The sequence below is a fragment of the Etheostoma spectabile genome, chromosome 12 (assembly GCF_008692095.1).
Source record: "Etheostoma spectabile isolate EspeVRDwgs_2016 chromosome 12, UIUC_Espe_1.0, whole genome shotgun sequence".
In the NCBI taxonomy this organism is placed as follows: domain Eukaryota; kingdom Metazoa; phylum Chordata; class Actinopteri; order Perciformes; family Percidae; genus Etheostoma; species Etheostoma spectabile.
In genome coordinates this window covers 15,749,233-15,776,107 of record NC_045744.1, presented here as the reverse complement: position 1 = coordinate 15,776,107, position 26,875 = coordinate 15,749,233, and the positions used below count along the sequence as shown (strand labels likewise).

The window sequence follows — 26,875 nt, the reverse complement described above, 5'->3', positions numbered from 1 at the left end:
AGCATATTCCCTTAGCCTGCCCATTTGGAGAGAACTACAGGGAAGTGAAGGGTAAAGGGGAAGGTGTTGTTTTTTTTATGTTTTTCTCACCCTCAAACGGGATTCAAGATTTTCCCAATCTTTTAAAAAGGAATGTTGCAAAGAAAACAAAAAGATTCCTGAATCATCAGTTAATAAAGACCAGCCCATATTCCCCGGGGACGCTACGGGAAAAGAGTTACCTATCAGCCCAAAAAGGGGGTCCTGATGGAAATGAACGAGACTGAAACAGGATTGAGGTTTGGTCAAAGGTTGTAAAACTCACTCACAAAGAAGCATCTGGATATCTCCCAAAAACCATTTTGGGGACTAAGCCCCGGGAAACAAAAATTTTCAGGTCCGAAGAGGAAAATTTCGCCGTTTGGGGCGCCAGGGGAAAACACAGAAAAAATGCTTGCATTTCAGAAAAAAAGGGCTCAAAAAAAGGAGAAAAGGGGCTCATTCACCCTTTAGGGAACCCAGGGGAAAACCCAAGCACGCAAGGCCAGAGAGCGCAAAAAAGGGATTTACCGAGGATTTAAATTTGCAGCCAAAAGGGACCCCTTGGAAACCGCTGGGGACAATGTCTTAAAAATTTTTTGTGGAAATTAGAGCACCCCTTTTTCCCCCGGGGAAAACAAGCCGTATTGGGGCCGTGGGGCAGTGAAAAAACTTGTTAAAAATTGCCTATAACGGATGCAGGATAGAGGGGAGATTTCAACAGGGGAAACTGAAAAAACCAACATTTTTAAAGCCCCTTAAAAGAGCCTTGCCCGCTCTATCTTTGGTTTACACCTACCCTCGTAAAAAAACCGGCGTAAATCAAGCCAACCCCCCATGAGCTCCATTGTAGCACAAAAAGGGGCTGACTGACAGAGTTAGCAGCAAAAGAAGCGGGGATGAGGGGGTTTCCTGAAAAGAGGAAAAACGAAAGAAAGGATTCACTCCAAAACAACGGGCAGAAAAAAAAACTTGAACTAAAAGGGGGAAAGGGGAGAGACTAAACGCAGAAAAGGATGTTAAGGGGCCGGGGCTAGATTGGAAGTTTCCCAACGGGAAGTATTGCTGGAGTCTGGGTGGAGCCCCCTGATAAAACCCAAAAAGGGTTTTAAACCCTGGGGCCCCCAGCGATTTGGGAAAAGCCCTGTCATCCACAACCTTTTTACGCCAGTTTGTCATCCCCCAACCTGTAAGGGAAAACTTCACCCCACAACCTTTAAGCCACTGTAAATTCCAGAAACCCGAAAACCCCAAAGCTGTCACCCAGAAAACCTTAACGCCACCCGTTCATCCAAAAAATGTTACCCAGGGCATCCGAAACCTTTTTACGCCACGTCATGCAAAACCTGTAACCCAGGGTCATCCGAAACCTGTAACGCCAGCTGCCCCCACCCCCCTTTAAAGCCGGGGTTTCACCAAAACCTGTAAACGCCAGCTTACCGCCCCCGTAACGCCAGTTTGTCATCCAGCAACCTGTTACCCCCAGTTTGTCACCCGCAACCTTTTAAACCCAGCGGTCATGCCCCCGAAAGCCGCTGTCACCAAGAAAACCTGTTACGCCAGCTTCATGCAGCGCTACTAATTTTCCCCCCCGCATTACCCCTCCACAGCAGTTTGGTTTGTACTTGCTCAAGGGGTTTGAAAGGGCCCCACAATACCCCAAAAACAGCCTCCCAATGCCTAAAAATTTTTCCCGGGAATTTTACTGGTAAACCCGTTCATTTAAAGGGAGGGGGAAGGTTTTCATTCATACACCTTTAGACAGAAAAAATTTTCAGAGATAATTTCATTTTTTGAGAAAAAAATTTGGGGGGGGCCCACCGGGAAAAGACACGGGGAGGGCCCATTTTTTACAGAAAGGGTTGATAGGCCTAAAAAGTTTCATGGAACCGTCTAAAACCACAGATACGGCCCTTCACTATAAAAGGGGTTTTTAGGGAAAACGGCAAATGGCCAAGATCCAGTCCAAAGAGCGGGGGGGTTTAAAAAATTTTTTGATTTTTTCCCGGGGTCAAAAAACCTACCCCCCGGGTCAAAGCCTTGACTTTTTTAAACGTTTGAAGAAAATCAAAACCCTCAAAAGTTAAAAGGACTGGGCAGCTGCCCGATGGAACCGCCATGTCCCAAGCCCAGAAAGCCCAAGCGGAATTTCCAGGTTCCGGTTTTTGTTACTTTCATTTTTAAAAGGGAACCCAGAAAATTGCGGGAACCCGAAAAACATTTTTTTAAGCCCTTCGCCCCTCAAGTCCCCTACAAAAAACCCCCCAAAGATAATAGGACAAATCCAGTGTCCTGCAAAAAAAAGGACATTTTCAAATATTGAAAACCAAAGGCACTAAAGGACGGTTTAAACCAGGTTTTTTCTGTCAAGACAACAAACACGTTTCCCACAGCTGCCCCTGGTTAAAGATAATTTTTTGGATAAAGGAGGGAAAAATATGTGAAAAAAAAGACGTGTTAGGGTTTGCCTCAAGATAGGCCATATGCAAAAGATGCCGTCCCCGACCCCTCATTAAAACCTGCACGGGTTAAACACCCAACCTTTCCATAGACATTTTAAAATTTAAAGCCACACCCCGTTAATAAAACCATGGTCCCAAAAATGCCCCGTTTTGACAAGGGTCATTTAAATTTTGGGGAAAATGAGGACAAAATTTTCCCAAACCCATTTCTTTTTATGCCATTATGGGTTTCCCCATCACAATCCAGCCACTAAAAAGTTTTTTATCCCCTGTCGCCACCCAGATTTATTTTTTTTTTCATTGAAAAAGATGTCACCCGGACCTTAAAAGTAAAAAACCTCCTGTAAACAAAATTTTAAAAAAAAAATGTTTGGAAGGGACGAATAGTGGCATAAAAGGGGGCCCCGGTCTAAGAAAAATTGGTAAATTAAAACTCTAAATAGCCCCTTTTGGCTTACAGAAAAGTTTGCATACCAGTGAATCGAAAAAAAATTCCCTACCTGTGTCTGCAAGGCGGGGGAAACCCCATCTATCCCCTGGGCCGATAAAATTTCCACCCCGCTAGATTTGTGGTTTGGTCTTTTGGGAAAACCCCTGCTCAAGGAAAGGGGCCCCAACGGCAGGAAATTTTGGGGGAGGAGAAAGACCCCTTTTGCAGCCGCACAGACGGGGGTTTGGAGTTTTGTGGGATCCCACCACCTCATCTTGACCCCCCCCAGCATAAAAAAACTTTTTGCCACAGAGGTTGCTGTCAAAGAGCCCCAACTATTGCTCCATCGTGCCTTTAAAGGGGTTCTTGAGTCTAAATTTAAAGGATCCGGGGAGAACGAAAAGACAGGTCTAAAGATGAATTCTGTTTTTGAATATTTAGGGGACCTTTCCAAAAGAACACTCATGGCCTTTATGAAATGCCGCCCCCTTTTAAAAGGGAGATTCCCTCCCTGACAAGGAAACTAGCCTTTTCGGCTCATTTCCCCTTTAAAAAGGTTACTAAAGGATGAGACCTAAAGGAACACTACTTAAAGGGACTTTAATTTAAGTTTTTAAAAGGGGGGTGCCGGGGGAGATTCCAAAAAAGGGAAAAAGGGAAAGGCAAAAAAAGGGAAAAACCCCCCCAAGGAGCAAACACCCAAAAAAAACCGGGAAAGCTCCGTGTTTTTTTGATTCTCAGCTAAGACAAGGGAACTACAAAAAACCACTTGTTTGACAGGCCCAAAACCAAATTTAAAATCTGACGGGGGTTTTTTTATGAGATTCAGGGGGGCCAAAACATGTTTAAAATGTGCGACATAGAAAAGATTTTTCATCTTTCCCAGGGGCCCGGAGTTGACAGAGACATCTACGTTTTTCGGGTGGAAGGAGGGAAAATTCACCCCCGACCCAAAAAATTTCGCATAAAGGGTACATTTTTTTTTGGGGGCCCCACCCCATCACCGGGGATGCGAAAACTTTTGGTTGAAGCTTTTTGGCCAAGGAAAATTAAAAACCTTTTTTCCCCTTGGCTCATTTTTTCATCTAAAGGTTTTCTATGGGAGACGGGTTACAAGCACAGCAACAAATGTTTGAAGCTTTCATTTCCCAAAGGAGGTCAGAAACCTGGGGTTTACGGGTGGCCCAAAAAGACTGCCCAAGTTTTTTGGGGAAAACAACAAAACGGTGTTTAAAAGAGTAAAACCCTCCATTGGGTGCAATAGGTAAAGGCTTTTTCGCCCTTTTTTCAACGTTTCCAAAAGGGGAAAGAGCCTTAAATCCTTTGGGGCCTTTGGGAATCCCCCCCTTTTTAATTTTTGTTTTCCCTGAAAGTCACCCGAAAACCCACGTCGGGCATAAAAATCCATGGGGCCCCTTTTTTTTTGCCCCGGGGGCCCATTTTTCCCTTTCCGCTCACGGTAAAGGTTTCTAAAAAAAAAAAAGGTGAAAGCATGGTAAAAATTTGGGGATAACCCCCTCCGGGGGGGATCTACACCCAAACGTGGGGGGAGCGGAAAAAAGCATCTTGAAAATTTGGAGAGAAAAAACATACCTCGTTGCTAGTCCCACCTGACGGGGGAAACTCGTGGGGGAAAAAGGAGCTTCACCACTTTTTCCGGATGAAAGCCCCCAAAAGGAAATGGCCAATTTTCCCAATTTGGGGCCCATTTAAGTGAAAAGGGGAAATTTTTCATTGCACCCCTTAGGCAAAGTCCAGGTAGCCCCCCGGGGGAAAAGGTCACAACTATCCCCAGTTTGGGTTGACAGTGCTGTTGTTTCATTTGTAGGGGAGCAAAAACCCCGAAGGAGGAGCTTGGTTGGACATTGACGAGTACTTCTGGTGACCCAAATTTGGTTTTTGGGCTACATAAATAAACCCCAACGCGTTTCCACCCCGTTTTGTAAAACAGATACAAAAGGTAGTTCAGCACAACACCAAGCCTGGAGAAAAGCCCCAAACCCTGATAAAAACCCGGGCTATCTCCCTTAAAAGGGGGTAAGGGCAAGCAAATTTGCCATAAAATTTGGTTTACAGGACCTCATTTTTCAGGGAGAAAAAAACTTCCCCCACCGGTGAAAAATGTCACAGAAACCCAGATTGGCCCCCCTAAAGGGTAAAAAGGGGGTTTCCGACCTAAAAATGTACAGACTAAGGAGCAATTTAAAGTCTCCAACCGCTTGTAAAGGGTTTTTCTTCAGGGTTACAAGGCCACCAAGCAGTGGCCCTTCCCCTCCGGCTTTTGTCAAAAAAAGGGCCAAAACAGGTATGGGTTTGTGAAGGAGAGAGAAGACCCCCGGGCATAAATCATAAGGCCTTAAAAAGAAAGTTTTAATCCAGAGGAAAAAGCCCTGTAAAGGGGAAGTAAATTTCCCTTTCCAGAGAAAACCTGCGGTCAATGGATGTTTTTTCTTGATAAAGGAGGACCCCAAGGGTGGGGGAAAGGGAAAAAAAGGGCATCTCTCCCTGCTTTCAGAAACCCCATGAAAAACCCCCTAAGGATCATCATAAAACCATCATGAAAATGGCTCTTTCCATGAAAATTTCAGCATAAAGGGAAAAGGGTTTCACCTTTAAATGGATAAGTCAAAGGGGTTTTTGGATCCCCGGGGAAATAAACCGAACGTTGCTAAATATTTTCGTCAAGTGTCAAATTTCAAAAAATTCAGGGGCGGCCCAGTAAAGGGAACAGGAATGGCAGACCTCCAAACGGGAACGGGGAATCCTCACCCCCTTTCCCTACTGCGGTAGGACTGCTTTGGTCCTTTTTCCAAAAAAAACGGGGAAAGAAAGGAGAACAAGCGATGGATTTCTTTTTAATTTGCCTTTAATGTGGGGCCGGGCCCACATTGAAATGTTAATGGTTTGGGTTACAGATCCCTTCAAAACGGACTTCTTTGTTTTTTTGGGGGAAGAGGAGCGTCCGCCAAATAGGGTTTGGTAAAACCAGGGGAACTAATTTTGTGGGACCAAAAAAAAAGACAAAAGGAGGCTCTCAGAAAGGGTTGGAAATCGTTTTAAACCCATTTTTGGCTCAAAGGAAAGTGGACTTCATTTTGAAACGTCCCCCCTAAAGCCATGCGGAGGAGTAGGGGAAAGGCAAACAAAACAGTGGGAAACTGCTTCGTTCCCCACTTTTCAAAAACCCAGGAAAGGCTGGATGATCCCCTCTCTTCGGACATTCTTCTAGAGGAAATGGCCATTGTGAACATAGGCCGCTCCATTTGAAAAACCAAAAGATCCGAATTTCCTGAAAAACAACCCCGGGAATAAACCAATGCTCCCAATAAATTTGTTTTGCTTTAAAACCCCTCCTGGCACCCAAAAAAGGAAATGAAATGCCCCGAAGAGGGGGCTCATTTTCCAGTATCTTGCTGAACAGCGGGAGCCGGGAAAAGGGATTTACCTTTCAAAAAGGCCACAACAACGTTGGCAACTCCAAAAAGGGAAACCTAAAGTGGGGGTGCTTTGTAAAGAGAGGGTAGAGGTTTTTGCCAGGGAAATTTAGTGGAGCGGGCAAAAATTTGTCCCAAACAAAAACGGGAAAAAAGATGGACTTGTGAGAAAGGTAAAGTTTACTTTTTGGTGAACAAAAGAGGGAAAAAGGGGGAGGGACCATTCTGGAAAGCCACCCACCCTCGCACCCCATTTCAAGTAAATTCCTGCCCCTAGATCATTTTTAAAAGCCCTACCAACCATTTTCCTTTCTCTATAAAAAGAGTTGAATCATATTCAAAAGGGACATATGATATGAGACTTTTGTTTGTTTTGCCCTTTAGTAAGTATTTTTTTGGGGGTAAATTTTTTGTCTTTTCTTCTATTTTTCTTAAACATTAAAAATTTTGTGGGAGTGAATAGTTTTCCCCTGGTTTTCATTTTTTCCACGCTAATGCTTTTTTTTTAAAATTCCGAAAACCGGAGAAAAATTTCGGCCCCCAAAAAAAAAGGAAAAACGGTCGAACAAGGCTACTTATAGTTTTAGCACCTGGCTTTAGAGGCACAAGTAGTTAGTTTACACTTTTTTTGTTAAAAATTTTGTATCTGATTTTTTGTTGTGTCCGTTTTGTTTTGCAGAGAAGGAAACAATTTTCCAAAATTTAAACTAACTAGCTATTGCCATTTCCTTTTACTTGAGAATACACAGCGAATGAAAGTAAAAAGAGGGTTTGTGTTTTTCAGTTTTTCTCGCTCTTACGGGGGATTTTAAAATGTTCTCGAAAAAAAGAAAGTTGCAAAGAAAAAAAAAAAAAAGATCCTGAACTCTTTAAAAAGACCAGACCATTATTCAGCCGGGGCACGCCTTCTTATTGAACCGTGGTGGCCTTGGGTTATACTGAGACAAGAACATGAATTTCTATCAAGAGAGGATTAGCCAAGTTTCACGAGCACCAAGAGGGTTTATGCATAGGAGTTACAGTGTATAGCAGAATAGGATTGTGCTTTTCATAAAGGAGCATTACTTAGTGATGAACAGTGGTGTTCTGCTTGTGCATGACAAGTTGTATTTATCCTCCGGTTTCTGCATATGTTGATTTATTCATTTGCACAAGGATGAATTTTTCCTTGTTTTAATGTTTTTACATGTTTCCCATGTCCTTGGCTCCATCCTGAGGATTTGTGTGGGGCATGTAAAGCAATTTTATGAAAAGAATAGGATTACACTCTTTTCCTATTTCTGTACATGGAATACTTCATTTTGTTGCTTTTTATAGAGATATTAAAACATTTATTTCACCATTGGGAGGATAATGTAAGCACTGCATAGGGAATATGACTAAAGCCTCAGTTGTGTGTGTTTTTCCATTCTGCCTGCCCACCTTTTAAAACACCTACGTTTATGTTTGAGCAGCAATCCCCTCTGCGCCCCGCAACGTTATATCCAGCGTGAACGAGACCTCGTTGTCCTTGGAGTGGGAAGAACCCGAAGACACGGGCGGGAGAAGCGACCTCGTATATAACGTGGTGTGTAAGAAATGCCTGCGGGACCGGAGCCCCTGTACACGCTGCGACGACAACGTGGACATCGCTCCTCGCAGGCTGGGTCTGAGGCAGAGGAAGGTGGTGGTGAGGAATCTGCAGGCTCACACCCGCTACAGCTTTGAGGTGCAGGCTGTCAACGGGGTTTCTGGGAAAAATCCCATCTCACCCAGCTACTCCACTGTCAACATCACCACCAACCAAGCCGGTTAGTAGAAGAAGATCAATGTCATTGGATGTGTCAACAAGCCAAGTTAATTCATAGAGCTGTTTCGATCAATACCACTTAACATCACGATGAAACAGGCTGGTTAGTGGATCCCAGACATGGATTGGCTATCAGAAATACCGGGAGATTTCCAGGTTAACCAGTCTATTTGTGTGGGCTGCATGGGGATTCAGTTCAATTCAATTCAATTCAGTTTTATTTATAGAATCATAACAAGAGTTATCTCAAGAAACTTTACAGATAGAGTAGGTCTAATAATTTACAAAGACCCAACAAATCCAGTAATTCCCACAAGAAAAAGCCTTTAGTGTGACAGTGGTGAGGAAAAACTCCCTTTTAGGCAGAAACCTCGGACAGACCCAGGCTTTTGGTAGGTGGTGTCTGACGCTGCCAGTTGGGGGTCTATAGGCAACTATAGTCACAATAAAGATAATGGAACTATGACTAGAAATAATAGTTGTAGTAGTTCATGACGTAGCAGGGCACCACAGGGCGTTGCAGGGTGTAGCAGGGCATAGCAGGGCGTAGCAGGGCATATTCACATCCATGGTCTTTGGCTGACCGGCTCACAGAAAGGAGAGTAATCACATGATTAGCCCACTGGTTTGTCTCTCATATAAACACTGGCCAATCACATCCTACTATGGTCGACCTCGATCCCACCATAGAGACAGAGCGCATTGCAGTCTTGAAAAAACACAAGATTTAAGCATGTCAAATGATATTTTAGCAGCCGTTGTCCACCAGAGAGGACAAGTTAGCTGTTAGTAAGCTAATGTTAGTTATGCAAACATAATACAATAGCTTGCTGATTTATCCGCATTCCCCTAACACAAGTTGCATACTGTGTACAGATGCAATTTTAGCTTAATTTACAGGCTCATCACTTGTTTACTCTACAAGACATCTTCAACCTTTAGCCATTTTCAGTTGCCAGGCAGCGTTTTTGGATCAGTGAGTACAGTAAATGCAGATAAAATGTTAAATGTAAATGGTCTGTTCCTATATAGCGCTTTTCTAGTCTTAACTACTACTCAAAGCGCTTTTACATAGTACAGGAACCATTCACACATATTCATAAACTGTCGTCGAGGCTGCCATACAAGGTGGCACCTGCTCATCAGATAAACATTCACACTCCAAAGGCGCAGCATCGGGGGCAACTTGGGGTTCAGCGTCTTGCTCAAGGACACGGAACTGCAGGGGATTGAAACACTAACCTTCCGATTGGCAGGCGACTGCTCTACCACTGAGCCACAGTATAGTTTATATCTCCACTGTCAGCACTCAGCACTCAACCAGGCCTCTCACATTACATCACTGACAATGTCACTTTTTAACATCTCCACTTAATATTTGCAGCATCATCATCAACCAAACTGCTCAGCACCTTTCACAGACTGTAATTACTCTCCCAGTTAACCTGTGCTTAATCCACTTTACGGAAGTTTATGGACCCAGAACAATAACTGTTCACTTTCAGGCCTCACAAATCAATAAACTGCCAAACAGTGAAGGTGACACATGTACTGTTTTTCTTAAATTGTTCAGGTTGAAGTATTTCAAATATAATTATCTTACTGCAATAGTTTGTGACTTTGAAAGAGAAAATCTTGGCAACTTAAAGTGGCTCACAAGTGAAGTAACTGTCCGGGACCTTAAAGTGTAATGTAAACTCTGTCCTCTCTGATGTCCACGCAGCACCTTCAGCAGTGCCCACCGTCCATCTGATGCGCTCCACCTCAGACACTCTGAGTCTGTCGTGGCTGCCCCCTGAGAAACCCAATGGGGTCATCCTTGACTATGAGATTAAATACCATGAGAGGGTAAGCTCTAGGTTTTTAGCCATTGCCTCAATGTAGGTCACAGTGCTCACCTTATTGACTCTGACAATCTGCTTTTCCAGCCCTGGGCAGTGAGAAGCATTTTTATGAATGTTGAAAAATGTAACATTAAAATATGATGTGTGTGGAGGGATTGGTCGAGTCTAAAAATGTCTATTTTTGGAGAATAGGCCTATGAGCTAGTCAGACTCTTCAACTAGTGATGTAAATGCTGCAACATTGGTTTGATTAAATTTCCTAGTAAAGCCTGCAAATATAATATGACCATGTTATAACCTTGGATGGTAAAATCCTTAGACCCTTACAGGGTGTTCAGACTGAAAACAGCACTGCATTCAAAATTATTTTAGGGCCTGTGCTGGTTCCAGTTAGGGTCGTTTCAGTAATAGGTCCATTTGTTTGAAGGCTTTGAAGGCCAGTAAAATGGATTTACATGTAAATGGTTAGCCAGTTCAGCACTTTGCTGGATGCCTTCACATTGAATTGTGGCAAAAGTTGAGGCAGTTCTACTTTTTTGCTGGAGAACCTTGCATTTTTAAATTCAGGTTCATATATCCAATACTTATACAAATAAATCTTCTAAATTACAAAACCCCCAAGTTGCATTGAAGCTCTGGTCACTGTTAACTTAAAGAAGCATTCAACTGTGATAATATGTTGTATGTTTATGCAGTGTCAGTCTGAACACAACAATAAAACGTAGCCTACAGGAGAAGGTTAAATGCTAAAATGTAGTGTAACAGTAGCAGAATTGGAGAAGAGTCATTCAATTAGTAAACTTACTCAGTAATGTTGGTTAGCTTTTACAAAAATAGATAAATACTGCTGCTCTTCTAATTTAGCTAATATTAGCAACATTAGCCACCATGAACTTCTGGGAAATGCCAGATTGAGAGAAGCTGTATCACCTATATTATATATGATTATATAAAATGAGAAAATGTGCGTTTTGTTGCATATGAATTAAACTTTTCATTTGTATGAGTAAGATATGCATGTTTTATTGTCTAGCTTTAAACTTGATGGTCTAGCCTAATTTTTGTTAAACAGCAACCACTGTGGCCACAAGGGAAAATTACAGGAAAATGGTAGGCCTAAATGATCAAAAAAAGAAAAGTGTAATAGTAGTGCAAGAAGACAAGTTGTAAAGTCTTACTCTTACAGTTACAGAGAAATAAAGTTAGCTAACATTAGCTAGCATTAGCCACCACAAGTTATAAGTCATAGCAGACTAAGAAAAGCAGTAGCAGCAAAACCTCCAAGTCTATTGAAATGAAGTACGGTTTGTTTTGTTGTTCATGAATTAAGACTTGTAATTTGTAAGATAAACATTGTGTTATTTGTTCTTTAAGTTACACAATATTGCTTCATAATGCTATCTGAGAACCAAAAGATTGGTTATTCACCTACAAACTATCAGGAAACACTTGACTCTGCTGCTTTAATAGTCCTTTGTTTGACTTCAGGGCCAGGCCATGTCCCACACCGTTACATCCCAGCACAGTTCAGCCAAGGTGGAGGGGCTAAAGGCCGCTATGCCCTACGTGGTGCAGGTCAGAGCTCGCACTGTTGCTGGATACGGACGCTACAGCAACCCCATGGACTTCAGCACCAGCCTCCACAGTAAGTACAACCTCTCTCCTGCTTTACAGTCTGCTGTTGATGATCTGCTGCTACAGTTTTCTTAATAAGGGTTCAAGCTTAGTGTTTTTTTTAGGGCCGACTTAATTGGAAGCCATTACATTTGCAGTACAGGCCACCCTTTAATCTCTTAAGAAGTGTTTCTGCTGTTATTTACTCATATGTGTCTGTGTGTGGTATTTGCTCCAGCGGACCCTCAGAAGTCCGTGCAGGACCAGCTGCCTCTCATCATTGGCTCGGCCTCCGCAGGTCTGGTGGTCATTGTTGCCTTGGTGGTTATCGCTGTTGTCTGCCTTAAGTAAGTGTTTGAGTTTTTATTACTGACAGCCTGAACTACATGTTTCATTTTGTTAGTTAGACTCTGAACAAAGAGGCTCATTAAATTTTAACATGCTTTCAAAAGGTGTGTACTTACTCTTTAGCTTCAAAAAGGAGTTTGCAAGATAGAAAAAACAGACTTGCCCTTTGAGTTTTTTCCTTGGCAGTCTTTGGTTTTTATCTGATCGTCAAGTTAGATGTTAGTTTAATTTGCTGAACCTGGAAAGGGTCAAGACTGATAATGTGAATGTGACTCTGTTTATGTGCTGCTTGTTTACAGGAAGCAGCGCGGCGGCTCAGAGCTGGAGTACACTGAGAAACTGCAGCAATACAGTGAGTTCATGTGTTCATCTTGAGAACTGTTTCCTCTGTGATCCTTTGGTCATGCCAGTACAGTTAACCAACTGAATCAATCAATTATCCAATCAACTGATTGAGTCAGGGAACTAATTTCCCTATTTGCTCAGAGGAAGTCCTGACCATGTTGTCAGCCTGATGTTTGTCACAACAATACTCCTTTTTATATGTTAACTTTATAATATATCATATATATATGACATGTTGTGTTATTTTTGATGGTGTATTTTCACATTTGACACAGGACACTCAAACTATTTATTTAATGATAATAATGACATTGAATATCAATTTGATTATTTTACTTAATATATATTTGTTTTTTCCATTTGCCGTGCTCATTGTTGTTTTTTGCCTCTAACGTCGCCTTCCAGGCAGATAACCCTAACCTTAACCCTAAACATGGAGATGTTGGGGGTAAACAGCACCAAACACCATTTGCCATTTTGTGTTGGATATCGATTTAATTACATTTATTATTAACATTGTGACATTTATGTCAGATGGATTATCCAGGCAGATATGATGAGATGGCAATTCTGTTACTTTTTCTTTCAGTTTCTCCAGGCGTCAAAGTGTACATCGACCCTTTCACCTACGAGGATCCCAATGACGCTATCCACGAGTTCGCCAAAGAGATAGACATCTCCTGCGTGAAAATAGAAGAAGTCATTGGTGCAGGTAAACAACACCATCGTTTTTGTCCAAGACAGAGAGGACAGAAAATGATTCAGGTTTATTAATCATTTATTTGAGCTGGAGTGTGGCATCAAGCCCCAAGGTCTGTTCTGTAAGTCCTCCTTGGGAGAAAAGGTTTAGGATTCACAGAGTGTGCATGAGAGCTGCTGGTGGGAAGGATTAAAGTAAAAAATCTTCTCTGTAGCTCTTCCCTCTCTTGTCTTTTTTTCTTCTTCTCTCCAGCAGCATGTTGTGTCCTAACTTCACCTTAAATGACAGTCTGTTCCTGCTCGTTCAACCTTCCTCCCTTCTGTCTTCTTTCTCTTTCTCTTTCTCTTCTCCTTGTAAACACTTGTTCTCAGGCACCCAATGCAAAACCCCCAAGTTCCTTGCCCGTCCTCTGTCTCCCTCCACTGATCCCAGGTTGCACACTCGATCTATACGGGTCACGCCGTCTCTCCCCAACATCTTTGATCCTTGACCTCCTGTCCTTTCCTCTTCTCTTTTTTAATCCTCTCCCACAGTTGAAGTCGACCCTCAACTCTTTCAAATCAGCTCCTTCACTCCTAAGTCTGACCAGTTAAGGTTCCCTCTCCCTGCACTTTCCCCAACTTCCTCTTTCCCTACACTCCTCCTCTTCATTCCTCTGCTCACTCAACCCATCTCCCCCATCACCCTCACCGCCTTCCTCTCCTTACCCCCACCTTCTTCTCTCAATCCAGGTGAATTTGGCGAGGTGTGCCGTGGACGTCTCAAGCAACACGGTCGCAGGGAGATGGTTGTGGCAATTAAGACACTAAAAGCCGGCTACACTGAGTGCCAGAGGCGGGACTTCCTTGCCGAGGCCTCGATCATGGGCCAATTCGACCACCCCAACGTGATCCGGCTGGAGGGCGTCCTAACGCGGAGTTGCCCCGTCCTTATCATCACAGAATTCATGGAGAACGGGGCCCTCGACTCCTTCCTCAGGGTAAGCTTGGCGGCAGGTTTCATGCCGCAACACCTCTGACAGAGAAGATTACTTTTTGTTTGTATCAAAGCTGAGAGAAACACACACACAGGGAGTCATTCACGACACCTCTGGGTTATCAGAAGGTTTTTACTCTCTGTGAAACACCCTGAGGCTCTCACTTGCAGAGTGGTAGAGATTAAATGTGCAATATAACGCCTGGAGACAGGCATAGTGTCTCTGCTTGAAGTGACTGACTGATGCTGACAGGGTTTCCAACGCTCAAACTCCTGGTGGAAAACTGTCACACAGCAGACCTTTGGATAGGTTTGCTTCAGTGCATTAGAGAGTCTTTGTACGACTACAGAATGCATTACTGATCAGAGTTTTCGGTTCAGACCTCCGCCACCTACACAAAATGCTGAACAAAGCCAGGATGAGAAATGAGGTGTCACACATTACATTTCCAGCTGCGTGGGGCCTATTACATGTCATTTACATTCAATAAAATGTGTTTTACCGCATGGCTGCACTGTGAAGAAGTCTACTTAGGCTGGATGAGGCTACTTAATGCTTCTGGTGAATCGATGCCAAGCTGCTGGTCTTAAAAGCAGTTTATCTTTAAGTGATGTACAGCAGCTTATTTTGCATAGATGATGAATCAATGATATTGATGAGTCTTGACATTGAGTAGCTTGTTTTAATATTTGGGCTTAATAAGTGGGCTTAATTCCATATAACCATGTATATATCAAACCTGTTTCCTGTCTGTATGGACACAAAAAGGCAAAATGCCAACAAACAAAAACAAAACAAACCATACCAGGGCTGGGTATTGTTTGAAATGTTTTAATACTAGTGCCTATACAAGAGTTTTATAATTAAAAGTTGTCAAAACTTTTGCCTACATAAAAAAGAACTTTGTCTAAATAAAATACCAATCAGTGTTGCCATCACAATTTGTAAATACTTCAGTTGAAAGTTCCACATCAGCTGCAGCCATCTTGGTTCTTTTAAAAAATGACTCAACGGCGCTCCACGTTAAGCTAGGTTTAGGTTGCCATAATGTCCTTGGGACAAAGGTACGCAAGCCAAAAATGATGTCATCACATATTTTGTGTAAAGCACAAAGCCCGCCCCATATTAGACGGTCGGGTACCAGACATATTTGCCCAAGCAAATAAAACATGAGCTTGCAGTTTTGTCTGGTTTCCGGACTAGCTTTTGTAGCTACCAACTTCCAAATGTGTAAATTTGATCTTTTGTATAGTTGCCCAGGTGAAGCAAGCAATTTGAAATCTTGAAAGCTGCAATCATTATTCAATCTAGAAAAACAGTAAATCCTCTGAAGCAAATGTTTGGCTTTTTTTTTCTTCTCGAAAAAGCCTCTTCCCTCCTTCTCACCCACTCCTCTCAGTCAGATGTCCCGCAAATAACACAAGAAACTCCACGGCCTGTGCTGTCCTCGCCCCCGCTCTCGCCAGTGTCACACTGCCTGTGACTCAGAGGAACTCTGAGTTCTGCTCCAACAAGGAGACTATAGAGTTAACTCTCTCGCTCACACACACACACACACACACACACACACGCACAAACTGTCCATATGGATCACACACATGAGACTTTGTACTGCAGCTCGCTGGAGACATGAACACACTTAAACACACACGACATATGCACATGACAGAGCATTACAGATATACAGAAATAACACACACACATACACACCACCGTGGCTTTGAACGCCTGCTATGAATCACGGCTGTTTACACATCTATCCATTCTGGCTTGTTTTGCTGTCAGACTTCATTGGAGTGTGCCGACTACAAAGCAGAATGTTTATGGTTTTGTCATGTCACGTCTTGTGTTCTGTGCTTTTTTCATGGTGGAGTCAAAGCAGGGATTGATTATATTTTTTTCTTCTTCTTATATTAAATTAAATATTCAGGTCGTAAAAAGAAACCTCCGCGTAGTTTCAGCTTCATCCAGGTTTGCAGAACCTCTCATTTTTTGCATCACATAAGTGTGTGTTGACATTTGATTGATCAGTTTCAATTTGCACACATCGGGTTTCATGAGCCTTCACAGGGTGGAGTGCTTATGTATTGTGATGAGGAGTTTATCCCTCTGTGTCACGCTTCAGACATGTGGAGAATTGTAAATTAAACCCTGAAACCCCTAATCTCAGATTTGTTTCATGCCTCCCAAATGTCAACATCAAATTTTTGCAAATCAGGGAATGTCAAATGAGGAAAATAAGCTTTTAGCAACATGCATTCTAATTCAGTCAATGGGACAATTTGCAATTGCAAGCGGAAAAAAAAGCAAACAAAGCTTTGTGTTAAAAACGTGCACTGCCTCTACCAGCAACTAGTTAATCAGTCAGCTGCCAAATAAAAAAAATACCTGCAGATGTTTGGTTTTGATTTCAGCTTTGCAGCTCCCATTTGTTTATGTGTGGAGTCAATATAGAGCCTTAATGGGTTTAGTACGACAGTAAAGAGTCTAATTAATCAGCTAATTGGACAGCATGCGTGAAAAGGTCAGCTGTCACTGACTGTCATGAGCAGCCGTGAAGCATTATGACAGATGTCATGTTTATATGGCCTCAGTGACTGATTTGCTCTCTCTGGTGCTTTCTCCTCCTCCTTATCTCCCATACTTCCCTATCGTCTGTTTCTCCCCCTTTCAACACACCCTTGTTTCTCGTTCTCATTTTTCATTCCTTCACTTTCCTCCTTGTTCATTAACTGCCTCTTTTGCTCTCCCCCTCCCTCCCTCACCTTCGCTCTATCTCCGGCTGTGTTTTTGCAGCTAAATGACGGGCGCTTCACGATGACACAGCTGGTCGGGATGCTGCGTGGCATCGCTGCAGGGATGAAGTACCTGTCAGACATGAACTATGTTCACCGAGACCTCGCCGCCCGGAATATCCTGGTCAACAGCAACTTGGTCTGCAAGGTCTCTGACTTTGGCCTGTCGCGCTTTCTGGACGACACTTCCGCTGACCCCACTTACACAAGCTCGCTGGTCAGTATTATGTGTCCTCATTCTGATTGCACACTCCATGCATGTTTAATTGAGCTTGTGAATTGGATCCTCTTCACTTGTTTCACATGTGCATACGGACGCATGTGTAACTGTTCATGTGTGCCAATATTTGCGTTAGCCTGTGAGGCCGTTTGTGAAATGTGCATTCGCTTCAGCATGTGTGTGTTGTTAGAAGACGGTAGTGTCTCCCAGAGTTTTGATACCAGCCTGTGTGTGTGCGTGTGTGTGCGTGTGTGCGTGTGTGTGTGTGTGTGTGTGTGTGTGTGTGTGTGTGTGTGTGTGCGCAGGGAGGGAAGATTCCCATCCGGTGGACAGCCCCAGAGGCCATCGCCTTCAGGAAGTTCACCTCTGCCAGTGATGTGTGGAGTTACGGCATCGTCATGTGGGAGGTGGTGTCCTATGGAGAGAGACCATACTGGGACATGAGCAACCAGGATGTGAGTTAGCCTGAAAGTCTCATGGTACCAAATACACATTCAGGGAGTTTTATGTCTAAGTTTAGGGCTGGCTCAGAGTTTCACTGAGCTGTTGCAGCTTTGATTTCCAGCGTGACATGTTGGACCTGGGCCTGTTCAGCTGTCTTTATCTCCTTATTCCAGATGCTAGTGCAGCTGTGTGGCTCTATGTGTTTTTAACCACCTTATTTACAGCCCTAGCCGGCCCAGCCTCTACAAATCTATACTGCAAAGCCCCCGTCACACACACACAGTGTGAGAAAACACCGTTTTTACGGGCGTTGTTACCTGTAGGCTATCTGCACTACACAGACATTGTAACTACAGCAGTGAGTTTGCAGGAAAGAAAAAGAATTCTCTTGATTCTCCTTCCTGAACAGAGTACTGTGTACAACTCGACTTTATTCTCTGAAGAATATCACACTGTATTGTGCTTCAAAGACAGTTGATAGCAATAAAGCACAAAGAAATAGGAGCCGAAATGAAAAATGCCAGTAATGTATGTGTAACTTTCATAACAAAGCCCACATGCAGTAATGAAAGCATCAAAGTGGAGGTCCTCTATTGTTCCCAATAGCATTTGTGCCACAGTCATCGCTCAATAAGCAACAGTCAACAAATGCGAGATATAAACAGAGGTACTCGCCAGCTAGAAGCACGACATAAAAATCAAAGGACAAGCAGCAGGAGAAGAGGGTTGCAGAAGAAATGTTTTATTGTTTCCAAATGGCAAGTTTTATTGTTGTGGGGAGTTAAAACCCGTACAGAGCTTATGGAGGGAAATGCCGTTGCTAGGCGAAAATCAAATCAATGAGCCAACGTTTTCATCCCCCACTTATTATCTCTCCTATCAATCATGGCAGTTTTGAAGTGACAACTTTTAGAATACTTGAGAATAATCTTTTTTAGAGTTTTATAAAGATGATAAAAAGAAGGTTGGAATGTGTGACAGCATGAGCTGAAAAACTGTCTAATGTAGGACATAATACAGTAATTTGGGATTGTTCGTCCACCACTCTAACAAAGACCAAACAGAGTGAGCATAATACAAATGAGCCAGAGCCAAATGTTAACACTTTTTATAAGCACCACAGGGAATTTCCTTAACCCTTGTATGGTATTCGGGTCAAATTGACCCGTTTCAAATTTTTACAAAAAGAAAAATGGTACAAGTTACATTTTTCTACCTGAAAATCAATGGCCTTACCTTATTTTCTGTGATATTCATGTGTTCCTCACTCATGAATTATTCTGGATATGATCACTTATGTTTTTTCCATAGTGGATTTTTTACATCATTTCTTACCTTATGACAAAAAACAAACCACACTTCCATTTTTAATTGTGTTCTAGTAGAGACTGATTGCATTCCCTAAACATACACTGTGTGTTATCTCAATTGTTTGAAATTGAAATAAAGACAATATTTGTTAATAGATTATGAAGTCAAATTTTATTTCAGAATGGTTTTTTAACCCCAAATAAGTCACGGGTCAATTTGACCCGAGGGATACGAGGGTCCCAAAAGTGAAGATGTAAGATATTCTGGGTCGATATTTTGCACTTTAAATGTGAAATTTAATGATTATTCGAACATCTTGACCTTTTTACCCATACTAGCGGATCTGTGGATGGAAATGAAGGTCGGTCTCTTTGGTTCAAACCATCTTTACAAATATTGGATAGATTGCTGTGAAATATTATACTGATATTCATTGTCCTATTGGATGGATGCTGTGGAATTAGGTACAGCTATTCAAGGACCCCAGATGATAAATTGTAAGAAGGTAATTTCTTACATTTAAATGTGTCCAATACTTTGGATTGTTACCACATACCTGCAAAACCATGACATTTCCATCTGCCTCAGCTGTACTTTGTGTACTGTACAGTGCTAATTGGCAAATGTTAGATGATAAACACAGTAAGCATCAGAGTGTCATTATGAGTATGTTAGCACCGCTGTGCTTCAGTACAGCATCGCGGAGACTTTTTTTAAAATGACTTCCTGTCCCTCAGGTGATGACGGCAGTAGAGCAGGACTACCGGCTGCCCCCGCCCATGGATTGTCCCATGGTGCTGCACCAGCTGATGCTCGAGTGCTGGATGAAGGAGAGAAACCTGAGGCCCAAGTTCTCCCGCATTGTCAGCACTCTGGACAAGCTGCTCCGCAACGCCGCCAGCCTCAAGGTGGTGACCAGCACCTACTCAGGGTGAGTCCAGCTGCAGGAAGAGAGGGACACTGAAGTAGCTTTTTAACAAGCTTTTCTTCAATAAAAAAAAAGATGTCATAGTTTATGCTATAGCATTGTTCTCATCCTGCCTTTGTGAAGGGAGAGAAGTTTTAATGTGGATGGAAAGTGTTTGCTTTTAGAAATGTGCTTTCTGTTTTTTGGAAGAGCAAAGCACTTTACCGTTGCAACCTTGGCAAGCTTGCTGTGAGATTTAGCAACTTTTCAGACAAACTTGTTACATTTACTTTCTAAATAGCTGCAGAAAAAAGTCTCACTGGGTTAATATGCTATGTATAGAGGGTTGGACCAAAGGCATGCCCAGCGGCAACGTAATCTGGCAACTACGGACCATTCTGAAGAATCTCAGAACAGCAACCAGAGTTTACAGTATGAGCAGAAGCTTGAGTAGAAATGTTCTAATATTTGATAGCACATTTGCAAAAACTTTCATCATCAAGTCTGTATTGTCGGCTGTGTAGTTTGTAGTGCTGTTGGCTGACGTGGTAGCTTCTTTAGCAGACCTTTGTTATAAATATATGCATTATTCTGCTGGGTTTTCTATAAAAGCATGTTATGCTCTTTAGGTTTTTCCACACTAACAGCTGAATAGTGCAAACACGAAAAGGGGTGATGAAATTCTCTCTTTCACCTTGTGTGAAAATTGTGTGTGTATGACGGCTATGAAGTGCAGGACGAAGATTCCTCCTGGTGCAGAAATGACCTGCGCTGTGCCTCTGGGTTGTTGGAATAAGATGTTACAGTAAAAGAAAATATGGCTGGCGTAAGAAGAGGCACACCAAGGTCTATGCTTGTTGGGTGTGGTTCTTTTTATGCTTTATGCTTTCTGTTGATTTGGGAAGATATTTCTTTGAGCTGAAGGCTCTTACTGCCAGACAGATGTCTGCCTCCTTTTCGCTGACACTTCCCTTGAAAGTGTAGAAGTTGACTTATTCATAGGTAGCCGTCCTCGCATTGACAAGTTGTTTTTCAACTTTGTTTTCAGCGCAGTGGCTCCAAATGTTCCAGCCATTTTTACTGACGTGTTTGTTCTGAAATGCGTTATCCTGGCATCCAGTCAACAGTATGATTAGTGCTGCTTTAGATGCTAGATCCTCAGCTCTGAGTGATGTATAATGAATCAAGCGCACATCCTCAACTCGGTGCCTCTGACTATGCAATAGTTTATTGTTACCCACACAAAAGGCAGAATTCATACATACAGTATCCAGGTCTTGTGCCAGCTCCTTGGCTCACAGTTTCACTCTTAACACTGAGCCCCAAGGGCGATTCCTATGCCAGGATTTTGGCTCTGTGAAGCTAATTGTGTGTGGAAATGTAATGGCTGACCTCGGTTTAATTCCCCCTACACTTGGCTGGATGCTGGAATGTAGGTGATAGGACAGACAGCAGCCAGAGCTGCTGATGTGGAAAAGCAGGAGGTGATGAAGTGTGAGTAATAAGGGAGATTGAGGAGAAGCTAAAAGAGAGGAATGTGTTTAATTAGGTTGCTAATGAGCTTTTTAATGCATCAGGGGAGGGCACGCCCAGTGCTGTGATGGGAAAATAGTAAAGGGATATGCGGGTGTTAGTTGCGTGTGTGTGCGTGTGTGCATGTTATGCTACGTGCCGCTTTGTGCAGATGACATGCCAATGATTAATTTACGGCCTCATCTGTATGCAACAGCAAGAGAGATAGAGGCGGGAGGAAGAGGAGGAGGGAGAAAGGATCATGTTGTCAGAGCATGATTTAGAGAGTGTCTCCGGTGTTTGTGGGTGCGTCTGTACGCTCGCTTCAGCTCACCTGCCATTGGCTGCTCAATGATGTTTGGGCAGATAACGGAGGGAGAGAGAGGATATGAGATGCAGCGCTATCTGTAGAGTATCTTCAACCACGAGGGCCTTAAAGGACACTGGTCGAGCAATAAAGGACACACGGAGGCTGCATCGCTTTTTCCAAGATACCAAAGGAATATGTTGAACTTTTATTAAAATTGGAAATGTGATGAATAGATTTGGCACGAAATTTCAGTTGGACTTTGTTTATAGCAGATGAAGCTTGAGATCAGCAGATTTGAGTGTATCCTCAGGATGCTGTATGTTTATTGTTTATAACCATCAGGTCTTAGCTGAATATATACTATGCAGAATTTAGCTACACCGACTCTAAGATGGATTAGACCTTTACCTGCCTTCAATGAGAGCACTTAGCGAAGTAATAATGAGATGTACCTTTTGTTTAAAGTGGCTGTGAACCTGCTGCTGACCTGTACGGCTTTGTGTTGGCAGGGACCTGCTGCGGCTCGGAGGGACGCTGCCGGGACACAACAGGAAGAGTCCGGACAGCAGTCAGGAAATCGTTCGGCAACAAATGAGCCAAACTCTCCCCATCAGAGTGTGAGCTGCAGCGGCCAGGAGGATACAGAACGAAGAAAAACTACCTAGACACTCGGACGTGAAGAGCCTGATGTAAAATACAAAGAAGAAGCTACATAGAGAGAAAGAGGACCGTTTTGGAGATTTCTTTTTGACTGGAGATGTCCATGAGAACTGTCCATTGCAGTGTGTGTGTGTGTGTGTGTGTGTGTTCATTACTTGACACTTGTGGATTTGTGACTATTGACATAAAGCCAAACTTCCTGTTGCCCCCTCTCAGGTTGTGTTTGCATGTCTGCATGTGTTCTTGCTGGTTAGGAATCAGTCTTTCCTTCTCTTCCCCCTCAGACTGAGGACCGGAGAGCTCACACAGACAATAGGATTCAGTGTATAGATGATGCAACAGTGCCAAAATAAAGCAAAGTTTGCTTAAAACTGACTCTTAAGACAGCTTGACATCTGTAGACCTTCAAGCCAATCAACCCTTTTTTTCCAAACCCAACCTGTTCTGTTATTTTGCTCTTTTTTTTTTTGTGAAACAAGAAAAAAAACCTTTTCATCCGCTTCCTCTTAAATACTGTCTTCCACATGTACTGGGAGATTTACATGTTACGAATCTGTACAAAGCATCCGAGTCTTCACACCGTCTCTCTGTCAAAGGAGAGATGTAACTGACACTGTGCCGGACACGTCATGTGCATGCCAAAGTGGAAACTTCTTCATGAGAAAATTACAAATAAGTTCCACATTAACTGTTGCTGTGGTGGCATTTCGCTGTATGGACTTTAACGTCCATGTTTTCTTAATCTTGTTTGATTCATATGCGCATTGTTTTGAATGCTAAGTTATTATCTATTAGTGCAAAGAGATGTTTTTTTTGGTGTGTTTTTTACAAGCACTGGGGCTTAACGTTTTTTATTGCAATGCTTGTTTTTTTCACACATTAACAAACCAGACAGACATGAATGAATGAAATGAGAAGTGAAATGTTCTGCTCAGACAGAATAATTATAAATGAAAAATGCCTGTGGGAGTGCTGTGTTGCAGATCAGTGAGATTTAAATAGGTCAATATCCAGATGATAGCACTGTGACCTTAATATTGACCAAACCTATAAATACTAATGTAGAACAAATCACTCATTGGTTAATTTCTCCTGACATGTGTTTTCTTCAGCACGACAGACGTTGGTGCAGTTCCTATCTAAAACAACTGCCTGTATATAACAATATTTCTATTAGACCAGTCAGCTCAGCATTTACATCCATCTGAGCTCATTCTGGCCTCTTTATGACCCTCGTTTATATGCTTGTTTGTTTATTGTTGAGGAGCAAACAAATGGAGAAATTGCAGTTTAAATGGTCATTACATATCTGAAACTATATGTCACAATGAAAGAAGAAAATGTGTGTCTGTTAGGGCAGACTTTTTCCTGTGCAATTAAAGGTGTATTAGATTGTAAAAAAAAAAAAAATACTTCAGAAAACTAGAACAAAAATAAGCATTTCTCTTTCAGTATTTTTACGATAATCATATGCAAATAAATTATTAAACGGATCTTTCGTATTCTCTTTGATTTCTTGGCGGGTTCACAGGGCTGAAGTTCCGGGTCTCCTCTTATCTGGCCGAAGGATGAAAAGAGAGAATAGCAAGTTTGTTTTACCTCCTCAGTCGGAATATCACAGCAGCTTTGGATGGACTCATTAAGATGGAAGATTAATCAAAGGCCGGTCCATGCAACTTGCCTATTAGCGAGACCATAGGACTATTCTGGGGATTTCAGTCTCTGTTGCTGCTGGAGAGGCTTCAAGGAGACAAAGTTAATCTGGCTTCACACCCAATGTCAGTGTTTCGCTTTTATCTGTCAGCCAAGACACAAACCGGGTCTCTTTACAGCCAGTACAGATGAGGAGGGAAGCTGTCACCTTCTGTTTTTATTGACTTGAAGGGAGCTCTTTTCTCGGGGGGGGCTCCGGGGGTCCACACTTACCCATTTGTGACTCATTGCTCAGACAGCAGCCACGTAGGGAGGACTGGTGATGCTGTGTTCCCTACATGTTCTCTAATCGTCTCTGCTGCTCTCACAGGATTGTACATACACTCGGTCAGCACAAAGGTCTTGTGAAGCACACGGATCGAAATGTGCAATATATGCAGACACTGAGCCACTGAGTGCAATTCCACTGGGCTACCCACGTAGCATGGTATTTATCAGGTGTGTCAAAGCTCTGTAGGTTGATATGCTTCACAGTGGTACAGCTGCTTTTTCCTTCAATGCAAGACAGAAGATGTGTAGAAAAATGCTTGACCTTAGAGGATAATATTATGCACACAAACCTGCTGACAAGGACGCCTTCCAGTGAAAAGCAGTTTTTTTTTCCATTTTAAAGTGGTTCCAGCTTTTAATGAAGCTCTAAAACACGAGAGAGAGCGTGTTTGCTTGGGATTTTACATTGCGTCTAAGATCTGACACAATGTCAAAAGTGAGATTTTGCATCCTGTTTACCATTAAACATTTGATCACAGGCCGTTCTGGCTCGCTGCTCACCAGAGAAAACACTTAGAGGCCTCCATCTCGGTAGAGCTGGATAGAATGTTTTTCACCGCTGCATCTTAAAGATGGTGCAAAATGGCAGCGAACCTGAAGGAAATGTCTCATTATCGTATTACAGACAATTAAGTGATGAGAAATCAGCTGCGACAGGATCTCACAGAGGTTTTCCCTCCACCAAGCATGCTTGGTGGAGGGAAAACGGAGGAAGTGATGGCAGGATGACGGACAGTTTTTATTTGGTGGCCGCTGGTTGCTCGTCAGTGACCAGACAATCTGTGGTTCAACGTCAAATCCCTACATCACCAGAGTGATCCCCACGATTACTGCGAGATTAACAGCAGCTCGGCCGTTATATGTACATAATCACGCACAAAACCCAGCCAAGACAAGGCAGAGAAAAAAAAAAAAGACACTTAGGCACACTACAAACCCACTTTCAAATGCATAACTATACACATTTGCACACCCATGACTCACAAACATATCTGCTGGATTGGCAGTGATTTGTCAGATTTAGCTGCATCTACTTGTGTAGGCCTTCTGAATACACCAGTCAGTTTTCTTCCAAGCTCAAAGCACTCATTTACCATCCTGTCCAAAGCAAGTTTAATGCCTCCAATTACAGGGGGTCTGCAAGCAGGCAGATTTGGAGCGGGGAGGCTTGGCAGGAGAGTTTGCTACGCATCAGGGCCTTTTAACAGAGTAGTGATTTGCTGCTGCTGGTGCTGAAGCTGCCTGTGCCGGCTCATCAATGGAAAACTACCCTCTTTATGGTGAAGCACATGCAGCACTAAGCCGAAACTGTGAGGAGAGACACAAAAATATCAAGCTTTTTAACGACTCAGTAGCGTCTCTTCTCCGCACTCAGTGTGGAGGAATTTCTGCATCTCTGCACCGCAAGCACAAATGGAAATCAAAGTCTTTTCAGCAATCATTTTTATGTAAAATGGGCTGTATTTTAATTGAATATTCTGAGATCTTACCCTGCAGAGTGTGAGGGTGCAAATGAAGGAAACAGTGCACACAGACAAGATAGCAGCAGTAATGCTAAAACATAATGTGATATGGTGCATTAAATATATACGACAGTCAAGGGAAAACTTTCTAATATCTCCAATAGGTTCTTTTTTTACTCAAATCAGCTTTGATTTGACTTGAATGGTCATGCATTTTTGAGTTACTCTGTCTTTGCGGTTAACTATATTGTCTCTAAAGATTTGTGTGCATAAATCCCAAAGTGGTTGATTTTTATTCATTTTCATATTGATTATATGCAGCAGAATTAGAGACACACTGAATAGAATAAGTATCTTGATGAAACTGCAGGGCTACTTTCACCACTCCACATGGCAATAAATTAATTATTGCTCTTGCACTGTACTCTGACAACTAACATTAACTCAAATATGTAACATCTTTCTCACTTACACCAACTTTATTAAATATGTCATAATTACAGTCACTAATTAAGAACCTTAAGAAAATGGTGTGTAATTTCCCAGTTTTCCCATGGTTTCACAGTAAATCTATAAATCAGAATGAAGCCACAAGTAATGAGACATTCTTTTTAATCCAAATTAATGGATTACATTTAGCTATTTCTTATTACCAGATTATTGTAATCTTGTTAAAGATAATCCATTACTCCATAACCCTGGCCTTTAAGTATTATATCTGGACATTTCAGTGAAGCAGCTGGCAATAAATGCAACTGTAATCTTTGCTGTGGGATCACGTTCAATGAAAAGTGTAAATGGGGAGCTGCAAAACATGTCATTACAGAAATACTCAATTTACGCTCAAATGATTTGTTCACATTTAATTAAAAAAGCCACAATACAAAAACACCCGTACACACATACACATATACACAGGTCTGTGATGGTAAATAATGCTTCCAAATTTCACTTTTGCCTCCCAGCACTTTCTTTGTGAAAGCCGTCAGTGTTGCAGGGACTGATAATTAGCATGACAGTGTACTTTGTGCTTAGAGAGGTTTTCCCACCTTGGCTTTTCTGTGGCTCAATCTCTGCAGTGTGGGATCCATTAAATGGCCTCTGAAGCTCCGGACATTGATTAATAGCCGTCAGTACAGTCAGTTGGGTTTGAAGGACGGGATAACATGCATCAGAAAAGTATTTGTTAGCAATTGGCTTAGCACAAAGACTGGACACAGGGAAACTGTTTGATTCTAATCGTTTTTACACTTTCGTACAGATTCAGGAGTGTAAAAATTACAATTCCCATTATGTGCCAGACTATTTCT

At 42.4% G+C, this 26,875-nt stretch overlaps 1 protein-coding gene across 1 annotated transcript in view; it reads left to right on the top strand.

Moving 5' to 3' along the window:
- Positions 1–23,531, top strand: part of ephb3a (eph receptor B3a) — a 37,721-nt gene extending 14,190 nt beyond the window's left edge. Inside the window, exons 5-15 of the mRNA XM_032531672.1 lie at positions 7,799–8,134; positions 9,857–9,981; positions 11,466–11,622; positions 11,830–11,938; positions 12,239–12,291; positions 12,874–12,996; positions 13,716–13,963; positions 16,757–16,972; positions 17,281–17,430; positions 19,468–19,661; positions 21,969–23,531. Coding sequence (XP_032387563.1) covers positions 7,799–8,134; positions 9,857–9,981; positions 11,466–11,622; positions 11,830–11,938; positions 12,239–12,291; positions 12,874–12,996; positions 13,716–13,963; positions 16,757–16,972; positions 17,281–17,430; positions 19,468–19,661; positions 21,969–22,080 — 1,823 coding nt within the window. The 3' untranslated portion in view covers positions 22,081–23,531. The remainder of the gene's footprint in view (positions 1–7,798; positions 8,135–9,856; positions 9,982–11,465; positions 11,623–11,829; positions 11,939–12,238; positions 12,292–12,873; positions 12,997–13,715; positions 13,964–16,756; positions 16,973–17,280; positions 17,431–19,467; positions 19,662–21,968) is intronic.
- The last annotated feature ends 3,344 nt before the right edge of the window (positions 23,532–26,875 follow it).